Source organism: Apium graveolens, chromosome 9, assembly GCF_009905375.1.
Source record: "Apium graveolens cultivar Ventura chromosome 9, ASM990537v1, whole genome shotgun sequence".
Taxonomy (NCBI): Eukaryota; Viridiplantae; Streptophyta; class Magnoliopsida; order Apiales; family Apiaceae; genus Apium; species Apium graveolens.
In genome coordinates this window covers 255,721,373-255,745,571 of record NC_133655.1, presented here as the reverse complement: position 1 = coordinate 255,745,571, position 24,199 = coordinate 255,721,373, and the positions used below count along the sequence as shown (strand labels likewise).

General features: G+C 35.7%; 1 protein-coding gene across 1 annotated transcript; it reads right to left on the bottom strand.

Moving 5' to 3' along the window:
- Window positions 1-825: 825 nt before the first annotated feature.
- On the bottom strand, window positions 826-4,090 carry LOC141684427 (basic leucine zipper 23-like). Its single transcript, XM_074489411.1, has 3 exons — window positions 3,932-4,090; window positions 2,754-3,554; window positions 826-1,171 (listed from the first exon to the last, which is right to left on the bottom strand). Exons 2-3 carry the CDS (start codon window positions 3,544-3,546, stop codon window positions 1,143-1,145), a joined length of 822 nt encoding a protein of 273 aa, XP_074345512.1. The 5' UTR covers window positions 3,547-3,554; window positions 3,932-4,090; the 3' UTR covers window positions 826-1,142.
- Window positions 4,091-24,199: the final 20,109 nt, after the last annotated feature.

Genomic DNA, 24,199 nt, shown 5'->3' with positions numbered 1-24,199 from the left:
TATTTGCTAAAGCTTAAACACGGTTATTGCCGCTTTCCCAGTTAATTTAGACTTTGTTGTCTGGGGTTTTCACGATGCATGTAGCAACTGTGACCAAACATGTTAGGTTTTTGGAGAGCTTAATATTACTGTTTCACAATCGTTTATCTTCTAAGTATATAACTACCTAAAAACAATAATGATTCTATAATTTACATAACAATATGAACCTCTATAACATTCCTAACTTATTTTTAGTTTTGTTTGGGACCGAAAATTAATTTAGTTTTGCGAAACCATAATCTTCAAGTCCATTTCCACACAATGTCTTCACAGCTTGGGAACAAACACATCTTTTGTGACAAACCGTAACATCTAATAGGACTTGAACAAAGAATTAACCCAAGCTGTTATAAAATGAGAATATGAGTTTGAAATTCTACAAGAAATACTCATGTATACAGATTAGCACAACATACAAATTCATTGGAAACCCTCTCTCTTGATGACAAAATTTGTATTGGGATGTTTTTGGTCCTGTGGCTCAAGAAATGAACCTTTTCCCTGTATTACTCTCATATTTCCGAAAGGTAACTTCTTTTTTGTGTTCCAAACTAAAAATAAACACTGTCAAATTCCGCTTTTCCATGTACCATATCAGGAATCCTGCTGAATGCATCTGAGAGCCCCATCTAAAAGCAGATGAAAAATCCTAACAAGGTTATCATCTCAAGCAACCATCACAGCACTTCACTGGCAGCATTTGTTGGCTCAACACTCCTGCCACCGAGACCCCCCCCCCCCCCCAAAAAAAAAAAAACTGCACATCTTGAACAAGATAGAAGAGGCCTATAAAAACTAATCTCGCTTAAAAATCTAGCTGGCAACACAGTTTGCTTATAGAAACTTTACTTGGTACACAGGAAAAATTACACACAGGTTATTTAGTTCTTCAACTAAAGGAGTAGCAATCTAGCAAATGTTGAACTTGATTCTAATAACACGGCAACTCCAAAAACCCAAATATCGGGCAGATAAAATTATTACTATTACAAAATAATATCAGGCAAAAGACAACGTTGTAGACGTAGTTTAGCAATTCGAATGAATGGTGTTAGGATTACACACGATCAAGACACCTCCATCACCATGTCATTATCTCTTCAATTTGCTTTTGCTCCCTGAGCACGCCCTAATAGAACAAGGTAGATAGATCAGAGTCAAAAAATTATAATTTCATAAATCTGCATTCAATTAAGCATAATACTGATTCTACTGATGAACTACACATCATCATAAAGCTAACAAAGGACTTATAAGGTACATATTTGGCAATAAGTTTATTTGTCAACTTTCTTTTATTTTCAATATTTTTTCCTCTCCAGTTTGAACATGCTGCTTAATCCGTGCCAGATACCACTACTAAAGCATTGCATAATTCAGAATGCAGTATGAATAAATTGTAAGAAATGATTAAATAAGATGAACTGCAACTATATGTGAGATGAGCAAATATAAATTAGGTATCAAATATAGCAAAAAGGCCCAAGGCAAAATTGAACCTGCTCTTGACCATGTCGAAGAGAGATGGAGCAAGTTCTCCTCTCCCCAAAGTATAGTACAGTAAATTCTCTACTTCGGTATACATATATACATATATAACCCTTCAATTAAATTCACATTTAAATAATACTTTAACAGAAGTAAAAGCAAGTATCCTACAAATTAAAGTACTGAAAATTTGTTATGTTGTCAAATTGACTTTCGAAATTCAAAGTTGGTCATGTATTAAGACCAGAGAGGGCATCCAAAATCAACTCTCGTCCTTGCACAAATAATTTCAGAACAAAATGTTAAACCCTATGTGAACGATAACAACTAAAATTAGAAGTACCAACATCCATTATGTCTTTTTTCTTAAGCTTAGAAAGAGCACAGATGCAGTAATTTTATACCATCTCCCCCAATAATATAAGTGCGTAAATGAACATATTATTCTATTCTCTATAAAAAATAAGATAAAACAATGTAGGAGCACAGTTCTGTACGTGGAGACAGCATACTTACAACTTATCATAAAACTGCAAATAAAACTTATATATGACATTATAATTAGAGAATAGAAGTTCTCTTCACCCGAGCTACCCCAATTTCCCACATAGATTGCTGTAGTACGGCCTTCAAAAGGTAGAAGCAAGCAAATCCCCCCACCCCCAAGCATAGAGTCATAGACACTTAATCCAGAAACAAGCGGGTGGAATAACAATTTTCATTTAGTAACAAAACAGAATAACCAAATTTTCAACATGAAATGAGGAAGAGTAGCATCCCAGTGCACTGAGATGTCCTAAAACTGCACATAAAACTCGTTATATGACATTAGAGTAACACAGAAATTCTCTTCAGCTGAGCTTCCATTGTGCATAGGTTGCTGCAGAACCCCCCCCCCCCCCGGGCCCAAACATAGAAACTCATTATCCAGAAACAAGTGGATGGAATAACAAGTTTTTATTTAGTTCATAAAAATTAAATTTCCAACAAGAAATGAGGAAGAGGAGAACGAACCTGCTCTAATATATTACAAGTAAAACTAGCATACTTCATATGTTAACACTTTCTATCAACTAAATTCAGATGTAAAGCTTCACATTATGATCTGCACATACTAGATTTGGCAAATCTATATATTACCATTTGCAACTAGCTAAACTTATCCTACATGAATAGGATAAAAACTATTGAAATCAAGTGATAAGAAACAACAAAAATATTACCTCTTCTCTTATTTCCACCAGAAATATTGATGGAAGGAACACCACCCGGGATACCACATTCAGGAAGCTCATTTATAGCAGAACTCTGATTTCCCAAACACTGAAAATTCTCAAAATCACACCCGTTGAAGGCTTGAGCATTAAGTACTGCATCTTCTTCGCTTCTGCTTTCTGTCCCAGGGTGAAGGCAATACACTTGATCGTTAGTACACGGATTCATAACGTAAGCACCAGGCAAATTAGGAGTCCCAGGGTTCTGATAAATCCCACTCTTAGCAGGCTTCTGATAAGGAAAAGCGCCAATCTCCCCTTCAATTCTTCCCCTAATATCCACTAGTAAACACTTGAGCCTAGCAACTTCAGCTTCCAACACAGCCTGACCCTGCAACCTCTTCACTAGCTGCTGATTAATAGCCCTCAATCTAATCACTTCATCCTCCAAAGAAGCGGCCTTAGCCTTCTTCTTTTCACGATACTTACGCACTGCTTCACGGTTCCCCACAGGCCGTTTTTTGGATTTCTTATCCGCAGACTCAGCAGTATCATCACTAGGATCCTTATCCTCACTCGAGGCGGGAACAATCTTAGTATGCACATGGTAACATGTGTGTGTATGCGAAGCATCAGGGCCAGGTGGATTACAAGTATGAGCATGGGTGCAAGCATGTGTATCCTTAAGAAGCTCATCAAAGAAACCATCCATCGAGCAACTACTAGGCAGATCACCAATCTCAGCTAAATTCGTACCCGGAAACATTTCATGGTTCGATAAATCAAGCTCCCCATCATCCATCACTGCAGCTAAATCACCCAAAAAACAATATCAACGCCCATCCAAACATCACTATAATCAAACTGTAAAATAGACCCAAAATTTAAATTTCCATTTGATAACCCACTAAACCAAAAAACAATAAAATCATGAAAAATGAAATCTTGGGCATACCCATTTCACAATAAAGTGCTTTTACACGATTAAAAAAATTAAACCCCAAAAGTTTTATGTTAATTGTAATAGCCCAATTGAAGTACACATAAAGCAAGTAAAACAGGACAAAATACAAAAATTATCAAGCATAGATTAAAACTTTACATAAACAAGAAGCAAGAAACATATAATTCATCAAGATTGTGGTAATTATAAATGACATAAATCAAGAAAATGAAACATCACTTACCTAGAAAACTAAAAGGACTGAATTTTGGAGAGTGTTGCGGCAATTTGAATGTTATATACGTCTAGATTTGTTTGTATATATATTTATATGGGCGAGAGCAAAGGACCAGAGATTTCTCAAGAGGATGTTGAAAAAAAAAAGTTTTGAAGTGACTTTTCTATACATATTCCATACATTTATTCCGAAATTTTAAGGGTTCTTTTGGTTGAACATGTAGCGTCGTATCTGTATATTATAAATTACCGGATAATCCTTTCCTAAGTTAGTTTTGGTATCCATATTTTGGCTCGGATATAATTTTTAACCTAGTGCACTATCCATTTTTATGTTTGTTATTCATATTAGATTTATAAAAGATCCATATATTTATTATGACTCATTTTAATTATAAAAACTTTGCAATACAATTATAAATATGAATTGTGTTACTTATGGTAAGTTTTTAATACAAATTTGAAGTAAACTTTAAATTTTGACAAATCTATTTATAGAAATAATCTCATAAAATATATAATATAAAAATAACTTATGTAACGAAAGTAGTTTTTAAATAAATTTATCATAATGTGTAGATACAATACACTTATTATATAGATAACTTAATCTTTCAGAATTATATTATTCAATTTTAATTATAAATTTATTTATTTATTTTATTAAATAATTTTTGAAATACTCGTGTGCAAAGCACGGGCTATAAACTAGTTGGAATCAGTAATCGGTTTAGAGTTATATTGGTATTAGATAGCATGTGTTTGGTTGAGTATTACAATAAATATTTTTAATTTAATATATATTAAGTCAATAATTCTATTTTAATTAAATTTATTAATTTTTTTATTATTTTAATATATTTTAGGTTCATAGATTTTTGAAAAAATGACAAAAATAGTCCCCTTTAAAAAATTAAATCAAAATAGTCATTCTGAAAAAAGTGGCCAATTTTAGCCGATTGAATACTCCTGTCAGTTGGGTATCACCCAACTTGTATAAATACTCCACTGATAGTTGGGCATCTCATATATGGGATACTCCACTAACAGTTGGGTATCTTGTATAAAGTGAATACTCCACTGAAAGTTGGGTATCTCATCGGCTAAAATTGACCAATTTTTCTAAAATTGTAATTTTATATAAAAATAGGCTAAACTTGTCCTTCACCCTAGATTTTTTAGTATTAAACATATTTATTTAATTGCTTAAATAGAAATTAAAATAATAAAACTAAGATTGATACTCATGCCGTCCCTCATACCCACCTCCTCACTTGGGTATGAAAAACCCATACTGTTAGGTCACACACACTGTAGAAGGGGGTTGAATACAGTGTTATCACAATCAAATCGAACTAAAGAACTCAAGTAACAGAAAACAGACTTTATTTAATATAATAAACTCTGTTACAATATGGAATTGTCCTCTCTCAGTGATGAACAAATATCACGAGAGCTGTTAGAGTTACAATGAATAATATTCTCGATAATGATAACACTTATAGTGTAAACCCTATGTCTGTGTTTATATATCACACAATTACAAGATAATCGCTAATTGATATGGAATATAATTCTGCTTCCTAAAATATATCAATCAGTTATCTTTTCTTCCAAGTATTCCATTCTTCACAGAATTCCTTCTTCATGCATATCTCTTCTTACGTTTGTCTTGATTTTCTTTCCTTTCAATCAACCGCCTTCCTTATCTGAAAGTTTCCTTTAAGTCCTGATATTATCTCCTGATAAATATCTCCTGAATTTTAAGTACTGATAACTTAAGTTCCGACTTCAGTATAAGTGCTGATTTCAGTTAAGTACTGATTTGTCCTGTTTAAGTAAGATATGAAAACTAAACATAAATCATATTAGACATGACATTATCAAATATATCTAACAATCTCCCCCAACTTGTAAATTAGCATAATATACAAGTTTAACAGATATTTGATGATGTCAAAAATATTAAGTACAAATGCATGGGAATTTGACTAGATAACTACAACTTACAGTCCTTAAAGCTTTACCAACTTTAACTTCTGATAACAACTTCAGTCTGTATATATATCAGAATTTGAGCAGTTGTAGATCTTGACTTGGATTCACTTTCTGATCTCTTTGATGTCAGGAGTTGTTCTGAGATAGTTCTTTAACAAACATCTCTCAGCATATCTGAGTTCATCAATCATCCTCCTTTTAGCATCTTTGAGTTCTGCAGTATCTTCACCAGTTTGGAAGATATCATATCTGAGATCAATAATTTTTGCTTTTCTCAACTCCTGATCTAGTCTTATGACATAAGCTTTGTCAGACTCTAGATTGAATTCAAGTCCCTTAATACCAAGATATGTTCTGATCGTTGTAGTATTAGGCTTCATATCAATAATATCACCCTTGTGATCTCTGTACTTGGGGCAGTATGTGCTGTCAGACTTTACAGAATAAAGCCTTTTTTGTCTCTGAATTTGAGTCTTCAAATAATTTGCAGCACTTTCTGTTATTCTGTCATTCACTTGAAGTAAGAATAAAACATGTTCTAGTTCCTCAAAATACTTCAGTGGTATAGCATTTTCCCTTATATGGTAAACCCTTCCATCTGTCATAAAATATAACAAGATGTGTTCTTTCAAGAAGGTATGGTAGACCATCTGTACAGATTCTAGTTGATTCAATCTTTCAAGAGTTGCTCCAATATCTGGTTCACTTAAGGAAGTTGGATCATTGGTTGTGTTCTGCACTCTTCTTTCATCAGCACTACCCAATCCAGATTTATCTCTTGCTTCCTTTCCAGTAACCACTCTTGCTTCAAAACCACTTGCTGCAGTCTTCAAAGGTTGAGTCTGTTTGGCTTTAGTGAATCCTGGTAGGAGTAACTTTGAGAATTTAACATGAGCAATGTCAGAGGTTTCCTTTGACTTATCTTCTGATATCAAGCCAACTTGAGCTAGGTCAGAGGTTGCTTGCTTCATTGTTATATCAGAACTAACTATATCTTGACTCTGAACAACTTGAGCCATGTCAGAGGTTGTTTTAGAAATCTTCCTTGAAGTCAGAGTAAGATCAGTATCTTCAACATAAATTTCTTCATCCATAGGAGGCACATAAACCTTTACAGGTTCACCAACTTTTTCTTTTCCCTTGGACCTTGGATCTATCTGCAATTGTGATTTGGCCTTTGTTGTCACATGATTTGTCCTTTCTTTTATCATAATGCCTTTAGCCGTAGGAAGTTTCTTTTTAACAACAGAAGCTTCAGATTTGGAGTTGACCTTTTCTAACTTAAGCCTAGCTTCTTCTTCCATTAGACTCTCAAAGTCCATTCCTGGATTTTCTTTCAGAAATAACTGTCTTGAAATTTCTTCATCAAGATCCAAAAGTTCATCATAACTTTTTCTTTTACCAGTATCAGAAGTTATTCTTCTCCCAGTATCAGAACTTATTCTATGACTTATAGTTCCAGCTCTACTTGATGAGAGACCTCCACCTTGACCACGACCTTCACCCATTCTAGAGTTTCCCGGGTCATTACCATCATCCTTTTTCTTCAGTGTCTTATCAGGTTTGCATTTGGACTTAATTACTTTCTCTCCCTTTTTGGCATCAGCAGGTAAAAGAAGAGAGAGAAGCAATTCCACTGAGGATTGGATCTCATTGAGTTGAGATTGCTGAGAAGCTTGTTTTTTCAAAATTTCATCAATCTGAGACTGTTGCTTCTCTTGGGTTTTCTCAATGTTGGTAATTTGGTCAAAGGAAGGTTTGCAAAACCTTTTCTTGTCTAGCTTGACAAGTGTATCTTGCTGCATTAAGGATTCTTGAATCTTGTCCACTTTGGCCTGAGTTACAGACTGTTGACCTTGAAGGTGCCTTGTAGTAAGTGCAGTAACTCTTAGCTGTGTCTTGAAATCTTCATTGACTAACAACTCATCAGCTTTTGCCAAATGATCAGCAAGAATCTTTTCAGAAGGAACAAAGGTAACTGAGTTCCACTCCTTAGTCCACTCCTGTCCTCTAGGAGTTTCACTCCAAGGTACTGGTGCCTCCCCTATAACAAACTTCTTGACTATCTCAGCTTTATGAATAGTTTGTTGAGGTGCATGTCCTGATGGACCAGCTGCATCGACATCTACATTTGTAGCAGCATTACCAGTAGTATCAACATGTGCAGCATCAGAACTTACAGAGTCATCAGCTTCAGCATCTTCTGATACAAGAACAATATGAGAAGCTATGGATGCTTCGACATCATCCTCTAAGGGCGGATCTCCAACTAAGTTCTGATCAACATTCATATTCTGATGCTCACCTAAAATCTGATCTTCAGTATCTAGATGCAGAGAAGGTGTTGTAGGCAATTCTGGATGAAAATCAACATCAGGAATTGGTGTTGTTGGTGGAGTGACTTGACTTGTTGGAGCTTCTAGATGCAAAACTTGAGGCACTTCCAAGTTATGACTGTCAATTTCATCACTTGACCCCTGGGTATCAGTATGTATTGGAGATACTGGAGGTGTAGGTATATGAGTGGATTCTGGCTCATGTAGTGGTGAGTGATGAGTAGCATGAGGGTCTGAATCAGCACTAGGAGAATTGTGAGCTTCAACAGGGTCTTGTGAGATCAGAGATTCCTGATCCCCTTCCTTAGCTGCTGCTTCCATTCCTTTACCAGAATCTTCAGGCCTTTTTGCCAATATTTTGAATCTTTTAGCTTTTAAGGTGACTGTGGGAGCTTTATCATCAGAATTATGCTTTCTAAGCCTTTTTAGAGGCCTAGAACTCCCAATATCATCATCCTTCTGAGAAGAGACCTTCTCAGCTTCTTGAACAACAGGTTCTGATACAGGAACCTGTTCCTCAGCATCTGATTCATCTCGCAGAATGAATCTCCTTCTCTTCTATTGTATCTGAGGTACTTTCTTAGTCCTCTTAGGTTTGGAAGATGAAGGCTGCACTGTAGGTTCTGATGGTTGAGGTTGAGAAGTTTGTGGTGGTTGAGTAGAGGTGGTAGGTGCTGATGGATGAGGTTCAGATGGTTAAACATCAGGGTATAATGCAGTGTACTTAACAGGATCATAGGTTATTAAGGCTTGTTTGACAGATAAAGGAATTAAGAGGGGTCTTAACACAGCCTTCTTATTATCAGTAGATAATAAGTCAGTAAAAGCTCTTTTAGCTATTCTGAATGATGAAATTAATTCACCATAATTTTGGGGCTTATTATCACAACAGAAACTATAAATAAGCTGACAGAATATAGCAAAATAAATAGTAGATCTATCTTCATTCATTATGTCCCCAATAAAACCTAAGACAACACTTGCATAGTCAAAATCAGTTTGATTTATGAGAGCATACCCGATTTATTGGCTGAATATGGGAATTGCATCAAAATTAGAACATTTGTTTGCAAAGGCTTTAGTTATGCAATCAAAGAAGAAACTCCATTCCCTCCTAATGAAAGATCTCTTCAACTGGCCCAGCTTTGCCAATGTTCTTTCATATCCCAGACTGGCCATCATGTTTTGAAGAACTGGGTCGTCAACAGTAGAGTAGACACAGTTCTCAGGTAGCTGCAGTGCTTGTCGAACCGTAGACAAAGTCACAACATACTCATCCTCCCCAGATGAAAAAATGATACTTGGGGACCCTTGAGCACCACCATCATCATACACACCGCTTCTCCAGAACTCCAGTACTTGAGTACCAGAAACTGCTTCGGGTTCAGTCAGAGCATACCCAATATCAGAACTAGCGAGAAAATCCTGAATGAAATGAAGTTCAGAAGGTGCTTCTGACTTGATAAGAATAGCAGAGAAGTTATTAGGAACAAACATTGCTCCATCGAAGATTATGTCCTTTGGTGCCATGTGAATTCGTGAGAAAGAAGATTGCCTGTAAGGTGTTTGAGAAAATGTCTGTATGAAAAATCGTCAGTAGATAAGAGAGAATAGAAGTAAAGAGAGAGAGAGAGATAAAATGTGAAAGTAAATAAAAGATTTTACAATCTTTTCTCTCTTTTACTTATACACGGTAGAAAAAGTAACCGTTGGGACACCTGTCAGACATGCAGCAGTAAAAGATAATTAATGGGCACATATATTCAGTAATCATTACTTATCACATGCAGTTTTTCAAGGAAAAACCGTTCCACTTACCAAGTAATCCCATTAATCAAGGTAGTTCAGTTTTATTTTTAAAATTTAAAATTGTTCCCTCTTAATAAATTTTTATCACTGCGTGACCAATATTCTGTAAAAATATGACAAATGAGAGAATAACCAAAAATGAATCAAGTAAATAAATCCTACCACACCAGAATCAGAACTTGATTTGTATCAGAGCTAGAAAGGTCATCAGAATATGGTTAGTATCAGGATTTAACATGTTATCAGAATATCAAACAACTCAGAGACAAAATCTTGCATAAATATAAAATTTCATTAATATATTTAGCAAATACATTTCATGAAATTCAAATTACAAGCTCAAAAGTACAAGATTATCCTAAGCTACAAATCCTAACATCAACAGCTTTTGTCCTAAGTCTAAGAAGACTGACAAAGCTGACGGTGAAGAGAAACAGGGAGCATAAATTATTTCTTCTTCCTACTCTCAACAAAAAGAATAGCGAGACGAATGATTTGCTCCTGCTGTCGGAGATGACGGAGATGTAGATCTCTTTGAACTGTCAACAGGTCAGGTTTAATGATCTCTGGAAATTGAATCCAGAGATTATGAGGAATGTTGTTGATATGGTATGGAGTTGGATCTCTATTTTGAAAAACATGTACAGTCTCAGTGCCATAATTGTAAAACCAGCCAAACTCAGCCATTTGTGGTGATAAGAATAAGAAGAGAGTGAGTTTGTGAGAAAATGAGAGATGTGTTGGTTGGAATGAAGTGTTGGTTTAAATAGGCAATAGAATGTCAAGAGACGCAAAGAAAATTGAATGGTTACAGGTAGAAATAATTCTACCTCGTCTCCCTAGACTGAGGAGAATAATAACAGCCATTGGAAGTGTAAAACAGGATTTAATGTGCACAAGAAACAAGTGAAAATTATTGTGCATAGACGTGTACCACTAACCTAAATTATATTGACTGTTAATATCTCACCCAAACATATTCTGATTTTAAATAAAACTGATTCAGATTTTAACCACAAATAAGTCAAGTAAAGAATCAGAGTGTAATATCAGAACTTAGACTTATATCAGAACTTAACAGTCATCAGAACAAGATTTATTAATTCAAAAAATGAATGCCTATTTCTGTAATTCTTCACACAAATTCTGATTTCGTTTCTTCAGAACTTAAGCATCAGAACTTCCATCATAACTTGTCCTCAGAATTTATGTAACAGACACTTAAACGTTCATCTAAACACCATTTATCACCACAGTAATTTTCATCATTCATATGGAGTGTATGTGTGTGCTGTAAGCTAAATATCAGATAAAAATTAAAGTCTGATTCACTTCAGTACATCTTAGAAATAAGGCATAACTAAGAACTTTGCTCAAAATCTGTCATGATTCTGAAGTCTACTTTAGAATGAGTTCATGCATGAGTCCACCTCAACTGTTTTGTGCCCATTTTATGCATCTTTTGAAATTCCATTTTACAGTGGCTTCTCAGTGTAAGTGAGTCACGACTGCTTATCAGAATTTATGCTATTATCAGAGTATTTCTCCAGTAATCATAGAGTGTGAAAAGTCACCAAGAAAAATATTTATTTTTGCTTTTCTGATGCATATTACTTAATACCGGCAATGCACTTGGGTCTTCCCTTCCATAGTTTTTACTCTAGATCTCAAAGGAGTACCTGATTTTTATTTCTTTATCTTTTCGTTTGATAAGTGAGGCTTATCAGCACTTAGTACATTCACAAGATTTACTAACATCAGAACTTAACAGATGAGAAGCACTATTCTAGTTGTTGACTTAGTAATAAGATAGACAAAGTATACTTAACTAAGCTCAATATCAGAATTTGCTTGTGTCAATAGATTTCCACATAAAAAATTACTTCAAACATGGGATTTGTTAGTATATTAAAGACTACTAGGTCAGCATCTAGCATATTTGTCCTCATTGGATTGAATAATTACAGAAACATTCATATCACTATCAGAGTTTAGAAATTCACATCAGACAACAATCAATACTTAAGCAATTTTCAATTAAGCACAGAGTACACAAAGATGATAATATCTGTAAATACTGATCATAAAGTCTGATGCATCAGAACAAAAACTAAGCAGATTTAGAGAAAGAACCTGGAACCATTCCAAGTTCATTTACCAATCTTGTAAAAGTAGCTTCACACAGCGGTTTTGTGAAGATATCTGCTAGTTGTTGATCTGTTGGAACAAAGTGTAATTCCACTGTACCTTCATCCATATGTTCCCTTATGAAGTGGTACCTTATGCTGATGTGCTTTGTCATTGAGTGTTGAACTGGATTACCTATCATAACAATAGCACTTTGATTATCACAGTAAATAGGGATTTTAAAATATGTTAACCCATAATCCAGTAACTGATTCTTCATCCAAAGAATCTGTGCACAACAGCTTCCTGCAGCAATGTATTCTGCTTCTGCAGTTGATGTGGAAATTGACTTTTGTTTCTTGCTAAACCAAGAAACCAATCTGCCTCCAAGAAATTGGCAGCTTCCACTTGTGCTTTTCCTGTCAATTTTGCAACCTGCAAAATCTGCATCTGAGTAACCTATTAGCTTAAAGTCTGATTCTCTAGGATACCACAATCCCAGATCAGCTGTTCCCTTAAGATACTTGAAAATTCTTTTCATAGCTGTTAAGTGAGGTTCTCTTGGATCTGCTTGAAATCTTGCACAAAGACAGGTAGCATACATGATATCAGGTCTACTAGCAGTTAGATAGAGTAGAGAGCCAATCATACCTCTGAAATCAGTAATATCTACTGATTTACCAGTATCCTTATCCAATTTTGTTGCAGTGGCCATGGGAGTGGATGCACTTGAACAATCTTGCATTCCAAATTTCTTCAGCAAATTTCCGATGTACTTGGTTTGACAAATAAAAGTGCCTTCTTCATTCTGCTTGACTTGAAGGCCCAGAAAATAGCTAAGTTCCCCCATCATACTCATTTGATATCTTGACTGCATCAGTTTGGCAAACTTCTTGCAAAGTCTGTCATTTGTATAACCAAAGATGATATCATCAACATATATTTGAACCAAAAGTAAGTCCTTTCCATGGTTGAGGTAGAATATAGTTTTTTGAATAATTACTCTGTTAAATCCACTTTCCAGAAGAAACTGAGCTAAAGTCTCATACCATGCTCTTGGAGTTTGCTTAAGGCCATAAAGTGCTTTATCAAGCCTGTAGACATGATTTGGAAATTTGGAATCTACAAAGCCTGGAGGTTGTTCAACATATACTTCCTCTTCCAACTCTCCATTGAGAAAAGCACTTTTCACATCCATTTGAAAGACAGTAAACTTTTTATGAGCAGCATAAGCCAAAAATATCCTTATGGCTTCCAATCTAGCAACTGGTGCAAATGTTTCATCATAATCAATCTCTCATGTTGAGAATATCCTTTTGCAACTAGCCTTGCTTTATTCTTTGTAATTATGCCATCACTATCAGTTTTGTTTCTGAACACCCACTTTGTACCAACAACAGATCTGTTCTTTGGTCTTGGCACTAGGGTCCAGACTTTGTTTCTTTCAAATTCATTTAACTCTTCCTGCATTGCGTGCACCCAATAAGCATCTTGAAGAGCTTCTTCCACTTTCTTTGGTTCAGTCTGAGAAAGAAAAGAATTATAGAGACATTCACTTGAAGTAGCTGTTCTAGTTCTGACACCTGCATCAGGATTTCCAATAATTAAGTCAGGTGTATGTGATTTAGTCCACTTCCTTGCAGATGGAAGGTTTTCTCTAGAACTGTATGCTGTAATAACCCCAAAAATTTTGGACTTTTTGTAACCCTTATGAATAGTGATTTTGCTGATTATGCTGAATAAGAAAACTTTTCATGTCACACTATGTAGGGGTTCTTTTATTGATATTCTGAGATCTTATTAGTACTCTATATGGTATATAAGTGTATGTAACGATCGTCAGAATCCAAATTCAAACACTTTGATTTTTTTTCCCGAAAACCCACCAGATACAGAAAGAATTAAGTATAAGGTAACATGATTAAAAGGATTTTAATTCAAGGATTATAAGAGGGGATCATAAAAGGAATATAAAATATTGAGAAAGGTTTAAGGGAACCTAAGTAATGAGATCCCGGGTATGATCCCTCAAACGATAAACGAGAACGAAAGTTAAGCAAACCGTATAACAGATAAGCGGTCATTAGCCAAGTAATTAGGGGTTAATCAAAGAGGTTAGTGGGTGATGATGTCATCACACCAATAAGAAGAAGACAAGTGTAAGAAGATGACATAAGAAAGATGACATAGGCATGGTGACATAAGCATGAAAAATGGAGGGATTGGTTGGTTGAATGAGAGCCATTCATTTGTTACCATGGTAAAAAGTTAATTAACAAAACAATAGCAACCAAGCCAAAACAAATCATAACACCAAAAAAACACAAATCACTCCCATTTCCAAGCAAGAAGCTCTCGGCTTCTTCACTTTTTCAAAGACAAGAAAATCAAAATCCAAGATCCAAGCATTGTTAAATTGTGAGGTAATTATCCAAGGTTCCTTATACATAGATATAGCTATCATATGAATCTAAGCTTCCATTTCCTTCACAATCTCTTCCAATAATTCATGGAAGAAGAGGGTGAATAGTGTTCTCAAGATCTTGAAATTTTTGATCTTGTGTTTTCTTTAGATAAAGCTTTAGTAAGGATTTTCAAGGGTTGTTTCAAGCTCCTTAAGTTACTTCTACTCACCAAGGAAGGTATAATCTCATACCCTAACCTTACTTTTGATTATTTAGAGCTTTTTATGCTAGGTTTAGTTCTTGGGAGGAATGATTCATGTATATTTAGAGTTGGGTTGGTTTTGTAATGAGTTGAAGTTGTAAATCTTGATTATTGGTTAATAAACTTAAGTATAAGCTTTTAGTTCATGATTGAGAGTAGTATAAATTGGAAATCTTGAGATTTTGGGGCTGTTGTAGTAGAGTATAGATGGATTTTGGTTGTAGTATTGATTGTGGGTTGATTGTGGATTGATTTGGAGCGGTACAAATTTGGTAATCGCGTAAACATAGCCATCGTAATGCCCGATTTACCTTAGACTGCTTTTGTTCTTAACATCAGGACCCGTGAACTCACTGTTAGGTTTTGAACATTTCCATGATTAGATAGTTCATGTTACGAGCTTCGTTTTGATATGTGGTTCGCTTGAATCTGATGTACGGTTTAGGAGAAACGACCATTTTAAGTAACGGCATTTCGCGAACGAACCTTTACCCCTCGCCTTACTTTGAAACCTTGGTTAAGGCCCTTAAATGACTTATTGGAGTATGAAACAATTATGTAAAGTGTATTAGGCAGTTAGTAGAGTACTCGCGAAAGAAGCGCCTTAAAATTCTTAATGGTTAACTTATTAAAAATGGTGGAGCCGAGGGCACTCGAATGACTTATGTGATTCGTTAAGCGTAGAAGTGACCATAAACAAACGTTAGGGTTCAATTGGTTAAAGTCTAGTTTCTTAAGAGACCTTGGTTTAATTCCGACTTATGTTGTTGTTCATAGGTTATCGGACCCACTCTAAGCTTAAGTCTATCCGGGAACACTCAGGCAAGTTTTCTACCCGTTATACTGTTGTTGTGATGTAAATATATGTATATGCATTATCATGTGATAAATGCATGATTGTTATTAACAAATCTTGCGATATATTGGAGCATGATGATATGGTATATATGCATGCCTGTTTCGTAATCTTGATATCTAATTATTGATTCAAATGCTTATAAGTTGCATAATACCTATGCTAGAGATAAGCAGTAGTTGCGTATACCCTTAGTATAGGGGACCCTAAGGTGGACATTTTCTAAACCGGGAGTCGATGTTCCCAAGTATAATATATATATATTTATATATATATATATAGATATAGGTTTTCAAAACTATTAATCGAATAAGGTTTATTCGATAACTTTATTTTATTTAATGAATATTATTTTGAATATTCATTCGAGGACTTATAACTCCGCTTCTTTTATTAAATAATATTCTTTATTTTATTAAATAATAATGTTTCGATAATCAAACTTATTTTCGATTATTCAAATAAAGATCGTACTTTCGTATAAGTATATCTTTGGTTATTTATTATTCATTTCAAGAATGAGTCTTAAAACTTCTATTTCAATTATTTTTATAAGGATTATCCTTATGGGAATATTATTTAAATAATAATATTCAGATATTTTCTAATATATCGGGACTGATTTATTTCATTAAATCAGCATTACTCCAAACATTCTTAAAAATATTTTCGAGTCTTCAAATTGATTTTAAAAGTTAGAGCGGATCCCAAAACTCGTTTTCAAATTTAAGATCTTCCTTTCGAAGGGGATTTAAATACTCGCTTAAAAATTAAGGGATCCGGCTCTGTGGTGTATTTTATATTCGCAACGAGGTTGTTGTTTTGATAAATGTATTGATTACTTACCCAACATTCGGGAAGTAAGTCCATCTAATTGAGTCGGCATAAGCGACAGGCCGGGGTACGGTCTATCAAAGTGTAAGTGGCTGGGTGGCAGTCCATCAACGCGTAAGAGGCCGGGTGGCGGTCTAGCACAAGGTCCTAATGCGGCCAGGGTGATGACCGGTGGGGGATTCATCCATCTACTAGTAGAAAATGTTACTTATTGGTATCTTTTTCTGATCAGCAAGATATCGGGTTTATGCCAAAAAATCTTTTCTTTCCAAATTTATTGGATATTACAACTCTGTTCATACTTTACATGACAGAGGTTTTCAGGAAATGTATGAGAGATATATATGGATATATATATCGGGACTTAATGAAGTATCTCGTAACTTTATTTCATTCAATAATATTTCAAGGATTGAATCTATTCAAGTCTTATCTTGTAGTCTCATCTGTGTGTTGAACATTTGAAACTAATTATAACTTGAACGGTGGTAGTTCAAGTAGTATTCGGAAAAGATATAAGTGTACTGGAGTATCTTGTAACTTCATCTTTTCAACTTATATCTTGTAAATGCTTATCTTATGATTGATAAAGATTTTCGGAAAAATGTTGAGACAAGGTTAGATATATGAGATCACCTTGCAACGATATTTTATACATTTATAAACTGGAACTCTGTGTATATTATACATGTCAGAGGATTTCAAAGATTTGAGAAGTATATATATATATATACTGAATATTTTGCGACTTCGTCGCATTAAAATAACAAACGTGGTTCATTTCTTCTTGACCAAGACTTTCATGAGTACTATGAGAATGCTCATATATTGTTAATTATAATGCATATTATTCCGGTGGGCTTGTTACTCACCCTTACTTTCGTCTTTCATCACACAACAACAGATAGACAAGATGAACAGGATCAAGCTCCCAATTCGTGAGCGGTTAGGAAACATTCCGCAGTTTCCTGTAGGCGTTGATGCCGTTGTAGCTGAGGTAGGAACTACCAATAGGCTAGGATTTCAACTTTTGTTGTATCATACTTATGTATATTTATGAATTGTAATAATGGAAAAGAATATGTAAATTTATTCAGAAGCCCTTTTGTGGTGTAATGACTTGTAATTGTGTAATAAAATGACTTGTGTTATTTTTGGTATTCATCTCTGAGACTATAACTTGTGGTGTGTGTGTATATTATGGGGTCACGGTACACAGTGGTTGGTTGTTTATTAAGATTTAGAGTTGTTAAGGGAAATGGAACTCGTGACAACCCGGATCCCCGACCCCGGATTTGGGGGTGTTACAGAAATGGTATCAGAGCCAAGCGTTATAAACCTCAGAGATGATGTGACGTTAAGATAATAAGTTCACTAAGATAGTAAGAACTCTTGCCAAGTTCATAGTCGGACTACCTAACGTAGTACTGACAGTTAAAACCCTTATGTGAACCTTTATAAATATCATGATAGTAACATAGTTCGTGATCATATAGGGCAGCGGGGCACAGAACCCTGAGGTTCAGGAGCATCAGCATGAGGATGTTTTATTACATGTTAGAGATCAAATTATGAATCTGATAGAGTACCCTAGCGAGGGACCAGATGAATTTCATGTTGGGAATGTTGCAGTTGAGGATGTTATCCCAGAAGGGATTGCTGCTGAGGAGGATCTCGTGGAGGATCCTGACGAGAATAAAGAAAGGACCGCTGAGGAATTGATGACCGTAGTCAAGGCGACTACCAGAGCTAGAATGGCCGCGAGGGTGGCACTAGAAGATGAAGAATTGCCAAGGGCACAGAGGGTAATGAGGGCAGAAGGAGCGGGACCTTCCACAACACCAATTATACCAGTATCAGACCCTCTCCCAGAGGTTCCTGTAGATATCCATGAGGTTCCACCAATTACTGTTCCCTCCCCTGTACAGAGCCTAACACCTACTGAGGAAATGCCACCTTTGTCTCCTGCACCATTGTCACCCGATACCGTGCTTGGTTACCCATTTAGATCTCCTGGGTATGCACCACCTGCACCCCATGGACTGCTAGATGCTACCACTCAGGCTTCTCTTATCGCCAATTATCATATGACTTTGGGTGGCCTTTCTGAGGCCCGTAATGTTAGGAGTGATCTGTTTGATCGACTTACTGCACCAAGGATTGAGGGTGGGGTGCTTCCGGCAGGATTAGCCTATAGCATGGAAAGGATTGAGGCTACTACTCGAATTACAGCTAGAGGCAATCTTGAGGGTCAGGTTGATCCAGCTCTACTTGCAACTATCTTAGACCTCATCACCGCTTTAATGGAGCAGGTTAGGGAAGTCGTGCGTGCCCGCATTTCTTGATCCATAATAGTGTGCAGGGTCTGAGCAATCAGACAAGGATTACATGCAACACCGCTTTTGGAGGATTAGCCTAAGTTATGAATGATTAGTTTTAATGACTAGATGATTATCTATGGTAGTACTTTTGGGATAGAAGCGATTAGACCAAATGATGTAATTCTCTTTAATGTGTTTAGTTGTTGTACCCTCGAACAAATGGTTATGTATATATTCATTCCTTTCAGTTCAGATTAGTTTGTTTGTGATAAGTTCATATTGTTAATTGCAATATTAACACTTAAGAGTGTCATGAAGTTTGTAGAACTTGAGAATTCATAAATTGTAATCATGTAAGGACTGAACGAGGGAAAGACTTAAGCAAAGTAAGTAAGACAAATATCCAGAGATTCTCAAAATTTTTCGAAGCATTATGCCCCCACGAGGAATAAGATTAGGGGCAAACCTTGAATGTGATAATCAGGGAGGTTGCAATTAAGATATAAGGAACCCATAACATAATGAAGTGGAAAATGAGGATTTTAAATTAAAAGATGACCCCAATTATGGGGAGTAGGAATAGATATTTAGATTGAGAAAATAGAAGTCGAACAAGATAGGAAGAACCAGGATGGTACTCCTATTGGGCAATCCATGGACCTGCCTAAACAAAACTTATACTTTTATTCCCAACCACCACCTTGAGGGAACAATGCGGTAGGAAATTCTTTCACGACCTTTAAGTCGCTAAACTCTCAGAGTTCCAAGGAACAAGCTGACCTAGCCGAGGCAAGAGCCTGGCCAAAGGAAATAGAGGAATGATTTTATATCTAAATGATTGATGAAGCGCAAAAGACTGTTTTTGTCACTTACCTTCCTAAGAGAGAGGCCACCCGCTGGTGAAAGGCGAAGAAAGACACGGGGCCAGAGGTTATAATAAACCGATTAAAATTCAGTCAATTGTTTTTGGGAAAGTACTTCCCAAGGTTATAGAGATATTGTAAAAGCTTTAGAGCCAGAACAAAGGCGGACGAGTATGATGAGTTATGAATCTAAGTTGTAAAAGTTGGCAAGATTCGTCCTGAGGACACGAATCCCAGAATGACTTGATGTTTGAAGTAAATGATTAGTGGGTTCATGAAATGATTGTAAGAGAAAGGAAAATAAAAAGAAACTGAAGTGGAAAGGAATATAAAGGCAATAGAGTTGAGGTATGATAAGGGAGTTGGGTATGAGGAAACCCTAAAGACTCGTAGCAATAGAAATAGAAAAGTATATAATCGTCAGGATCAGGGTGATTCACCATGAATTAAAATTGATGATTGAAGGCATAAGAGATATATATATTGTACCCCCTTTAAGTTGAGAGTATTCGATGAAACTTTGAGATAGTTCGAAGAATAAGCAATGAGACGCGGATAGACTGAGGAGACAAGAAAGTAAGAAATTAGGAAAATTGGATGAAGGAAGTAACCTTCAAGAATGTGAAGTGTAAGACCGGGGGCATGATACCCAGAAAGGGAGACGCCAGGTATGAAAGATATCCCAACATTGAGATGACTGTTGAGATAAACAACAAAAGTAAATAAGGAATTATTAAGAAGAAGTTCACGTTGAACACGACCAATATCTTCCAGAACATCCATGTGATCATTACCAAATCAGGAAAGAAAAGCGGATAACCATTTTTATCTTTTGGAGGCCATATGGATTGACCTCAACTTGAATAAGGATGCTACTGTGAAATTTGGTATAGACTATCGAGGTGGAAATGATTGAATAAGATACCCTTATCAGGGATATATGACTTTATTTATCCATGTAAAGATGCAAGTACCTTTTTAAAGGTGGAATTAAGGATATAACCTCAATAACTTGAGATGAACCCTAGGGGAATGTATAAGGGTTGGCATTTCACCCTTAATAGGGACAATATGAGTTTTGACAGTACAAATTGGAAGGACTAAGGTAACAACAACCTTCAAAGATCAGTGGAGAAAGTTTTCAGAAGTACATAGACAATGGTTCTAGTATTAGTAAATGGTATTTTGATATGCCCTGTATCTAGGGAATACATGAGGGATGATTTAAGGATAACCTTAGAGGTTTTATAAGGAGAAAGGTAATATTCGAAGTTCTCAAGAATAGAAATTTGATAAAGGAAAAATGGCGTAATTATTATAATGCCAGGTGGGCACGTGTTAAACCATAAGAAGTATAGATTGAACCAATGAAGGTCAAAATTGTTAAAGCAAGAAGGGTCCAAGATAAAAGATGTCCTAAGTACGATCGAGATTCAGCCATGATAATGTTTACATTTAAAGACTAAGGCAGTGACTTATGGAAAAATGGTGATTTTTTTACCACAAGGACTTAAGAAAAGCATTTTCACATAAGCAGTGATTTGAAATGGGGTAGAAAATTTAGTGAAGGTGGTTAAAATGACATTGATTGTAAGGAAATATTACTATCAGGAAAGGCCAAAGAGGTGGCCGACACTTTAAGTGTAAGAAGACAATTATCGGCGCTCGTGCCAGAGGAATACAGTGATAATGGTTAAACCCATGAAGATTGTATTATGGTTTGAAAGATTGACATTCCTTCTGATGATTGTGCGATACTCAACCGTGATAGTAGTTTGGTAAAGATTTAATTTATGAAATCGCCGTGAGCGGCCTATCTATCTTATATGGTCATATCTTGAGATAAGCCAGGACCATGTTACGAAAGAACTAAATGAACCTTTGAGCTTCATGTCTCCTAATAAAGACATATGGTTAATAATGGTATTAACCTGCTATCGTTGCTTTTATTGAAACTCTTCTGTAATTTTATCTGCTTAATATCATATGTACGCCAAGTTCAGGAGTGTTCTTCATGAATCATGGAATGGTGATTATGTTGCCTCCTTAAAAGAATTCGATACGACATGTATGGACTCCGTATGGTTAGCTATTAAGATTTCATAGAAAATGAATGTCTACAGTAGGTCAGTGGTGGACCATAGTAATGCAACAGTTATTCTGCGAATAATGAGCCGATTACAACCGTGAGAGTTGTATTGGAATGGATGTTGAGATTGAGTACCCCTAATGGGGTCGTGTTGATATATAAGTTATCACTGATAGACTACCTAGTGGAGTATTTACATATTATATATATATTCCCTCTTATGAATAGAGAGTCGTATTACTATACGAGGAAGGTTGCAGTGCAAGCATATAATTCTAGTCACAATGATGTCTAGAATGAAATCCCTTATTCGAGTTTCGATGTCGAGGGAGTTTCAAAAGTGAGTGTTTATGAGCTCGAGCAAGAGCATGGATCCATGGAATGATGGACGGAATAGTAAATATTCTGGCACGTGAAATGCGGTGCTATAATACTTTATGTTGATATATATATACATATGTTTTGTTTTCATATGAGCGCATAGGCAGGAAACCAAACGTAACCTATATGGAGCAACCAGGAAGGGTTATAGATCGAAAAGGAACAAGTGCTTAGGAGAAAGGTTATCATGCTAGTCAGGGTTTTGTGGCAGAACCATAATGTGGGAAAATTGACTTGAGAGTTAGAAGGCACAATGCTAGAAAAGTACCCCCATTTGTTTTCTATCTGATTCCGGGACGGAATCCTTTTAAGGAGGGGAGACTGTAATAACCCCAAAATTTTTGGACTTTTTGTAACCCTTATGAATAGTGATTTTGCTGATTATGCTGAATAAGAAAACTTTTCATGTCACGCTATGTAGGGGTTCTTTTATTGATATTCTGAGATCTTATTAGTACTCTATATGCTATATAAGTGTATGTAAAGATCGTCAGAATCCAAATTCAAACACTTTGATTTTTTTCCCGAAAACCCACCAGATACAGAAAGACTTAAGTATAAGGTAACATGATTAAAAGGATTTTAATTCAAGGATTATAAGAGGGGATCATAAAAGGAATATAAAATATTGAGAAAGGTTTAAGGGAACCTAAGTAATGAGATCCCGGGTATGATCCCTCAAACGATAAACGAGAACGAAAGTTAAGCAAACCGTATAACAGATAAGCGGTCATTAGCCAAGTAATTAGGGGTTAATCAAAGAGGTTAGTGGGTGATGATGTCATCACACCAATAAGAAGAAGACAAGTGTAAGAAGATGACATAAGAAAGATGACATAGGCATGGTGTCATAAGCATGACAAATGGAGGGATTGGTTGGTTGAATGAGAGCCATTCATTTGTTACCATGGTAAAAAGTTAATTAACAAAATAATAGCAACCAAGCCAAAACAAATCATAACACCAAAAAAACACAAATCACTCCCATTTCCAAGCAAGAAGCTCTCGGCTTCTTCACTTTTTCAAAGACAAGAAAATCAAAATCCAAGATCCAAGCATTGTTAAATTGTGAGGTAATTATCCAAGGTTCCTTATACATAGATATAGCTATCCTATGAATCTAAGCTTCCATTTCCTTCACAATCTCTTCCAATAATTCATGGAAGAAGAGGGTGAATAGTGTTTTCAAGATCTTGAAATTTTTGATCTTGTGTTTTCTTTAGATAAAGCTTTAGTAAGGATTTTCAAGGGTTGTTTCAAGCTCCTTAAGTTACTTCTACTCACCAAGGAAGGTATAATCTCATACCCTAACCTTACTTTTGATTATTTAGAGCTTTTTATGCTAGGTTTAGTTCTTGGGAGGAATGATTCATGTATATTTAGAGTTGGGTTGGTTTGTAATGAGTTGAAGTTGTAAATCTTGATTATTGGTTAATGAACTTAAGTATAAGCTTTTAGTTCATGATTGAGAGTAGTATAAATTGGAAATCTTGAGATGTTGGGGCTGTTTTAGTAGATTATGGATGGAGTTTGGTTGTAGTAATGATTGTGGGTTGATTGTGGATTGATTTGGAGTGGTACAAATTTGGTAATCGCGTAAACATAGCCGTTGTAATGCCCGATTTACCTTAGACTGCTTTTGTTCTTAACATCAGGACCCGTGAACTCACTGTTAGGTTTTGACCATTGCCATGATTAGATATTTCATGTTACGAGCTTCGTTTTGATATGTGGTTCGCTTGAATCCGATGTACGGTTTAGGAGAAACGACCGTTTTACGTAACGACATTTCACGAACGAACCATTACCCCTCGCCTTACTTTGAAACCTTGGTTAAGGCCCTTAAATGACTAATTGGAGTATGAAACAATTATGTAAAGTGGATTAGGCAGTTGGTAGAGTACTCGCGAAAGAATCTCCTTAAAATTCTTAATGGTTAATTTATTAAAAATGGTGGAGCCGAGGGTACTCGAATGACTTATGTGATTCGTTAA

Coding starts and splice junctions, on each gene's coding strand:
- LOC141684427 (XM_074489411.1), bottom strand. CDS start 3,546: ATGGATGATGGGGAGCTTGATTTATCGAACCATGAAATGTTTCCGGGT. Junction 1,172..2,753: donor TGGTGGAAATAAGAGAAGAG/GTAATATTTTTG, acceptor TTGTTCTATTAG/GGCGTGCTCAGGGAGCAAAA.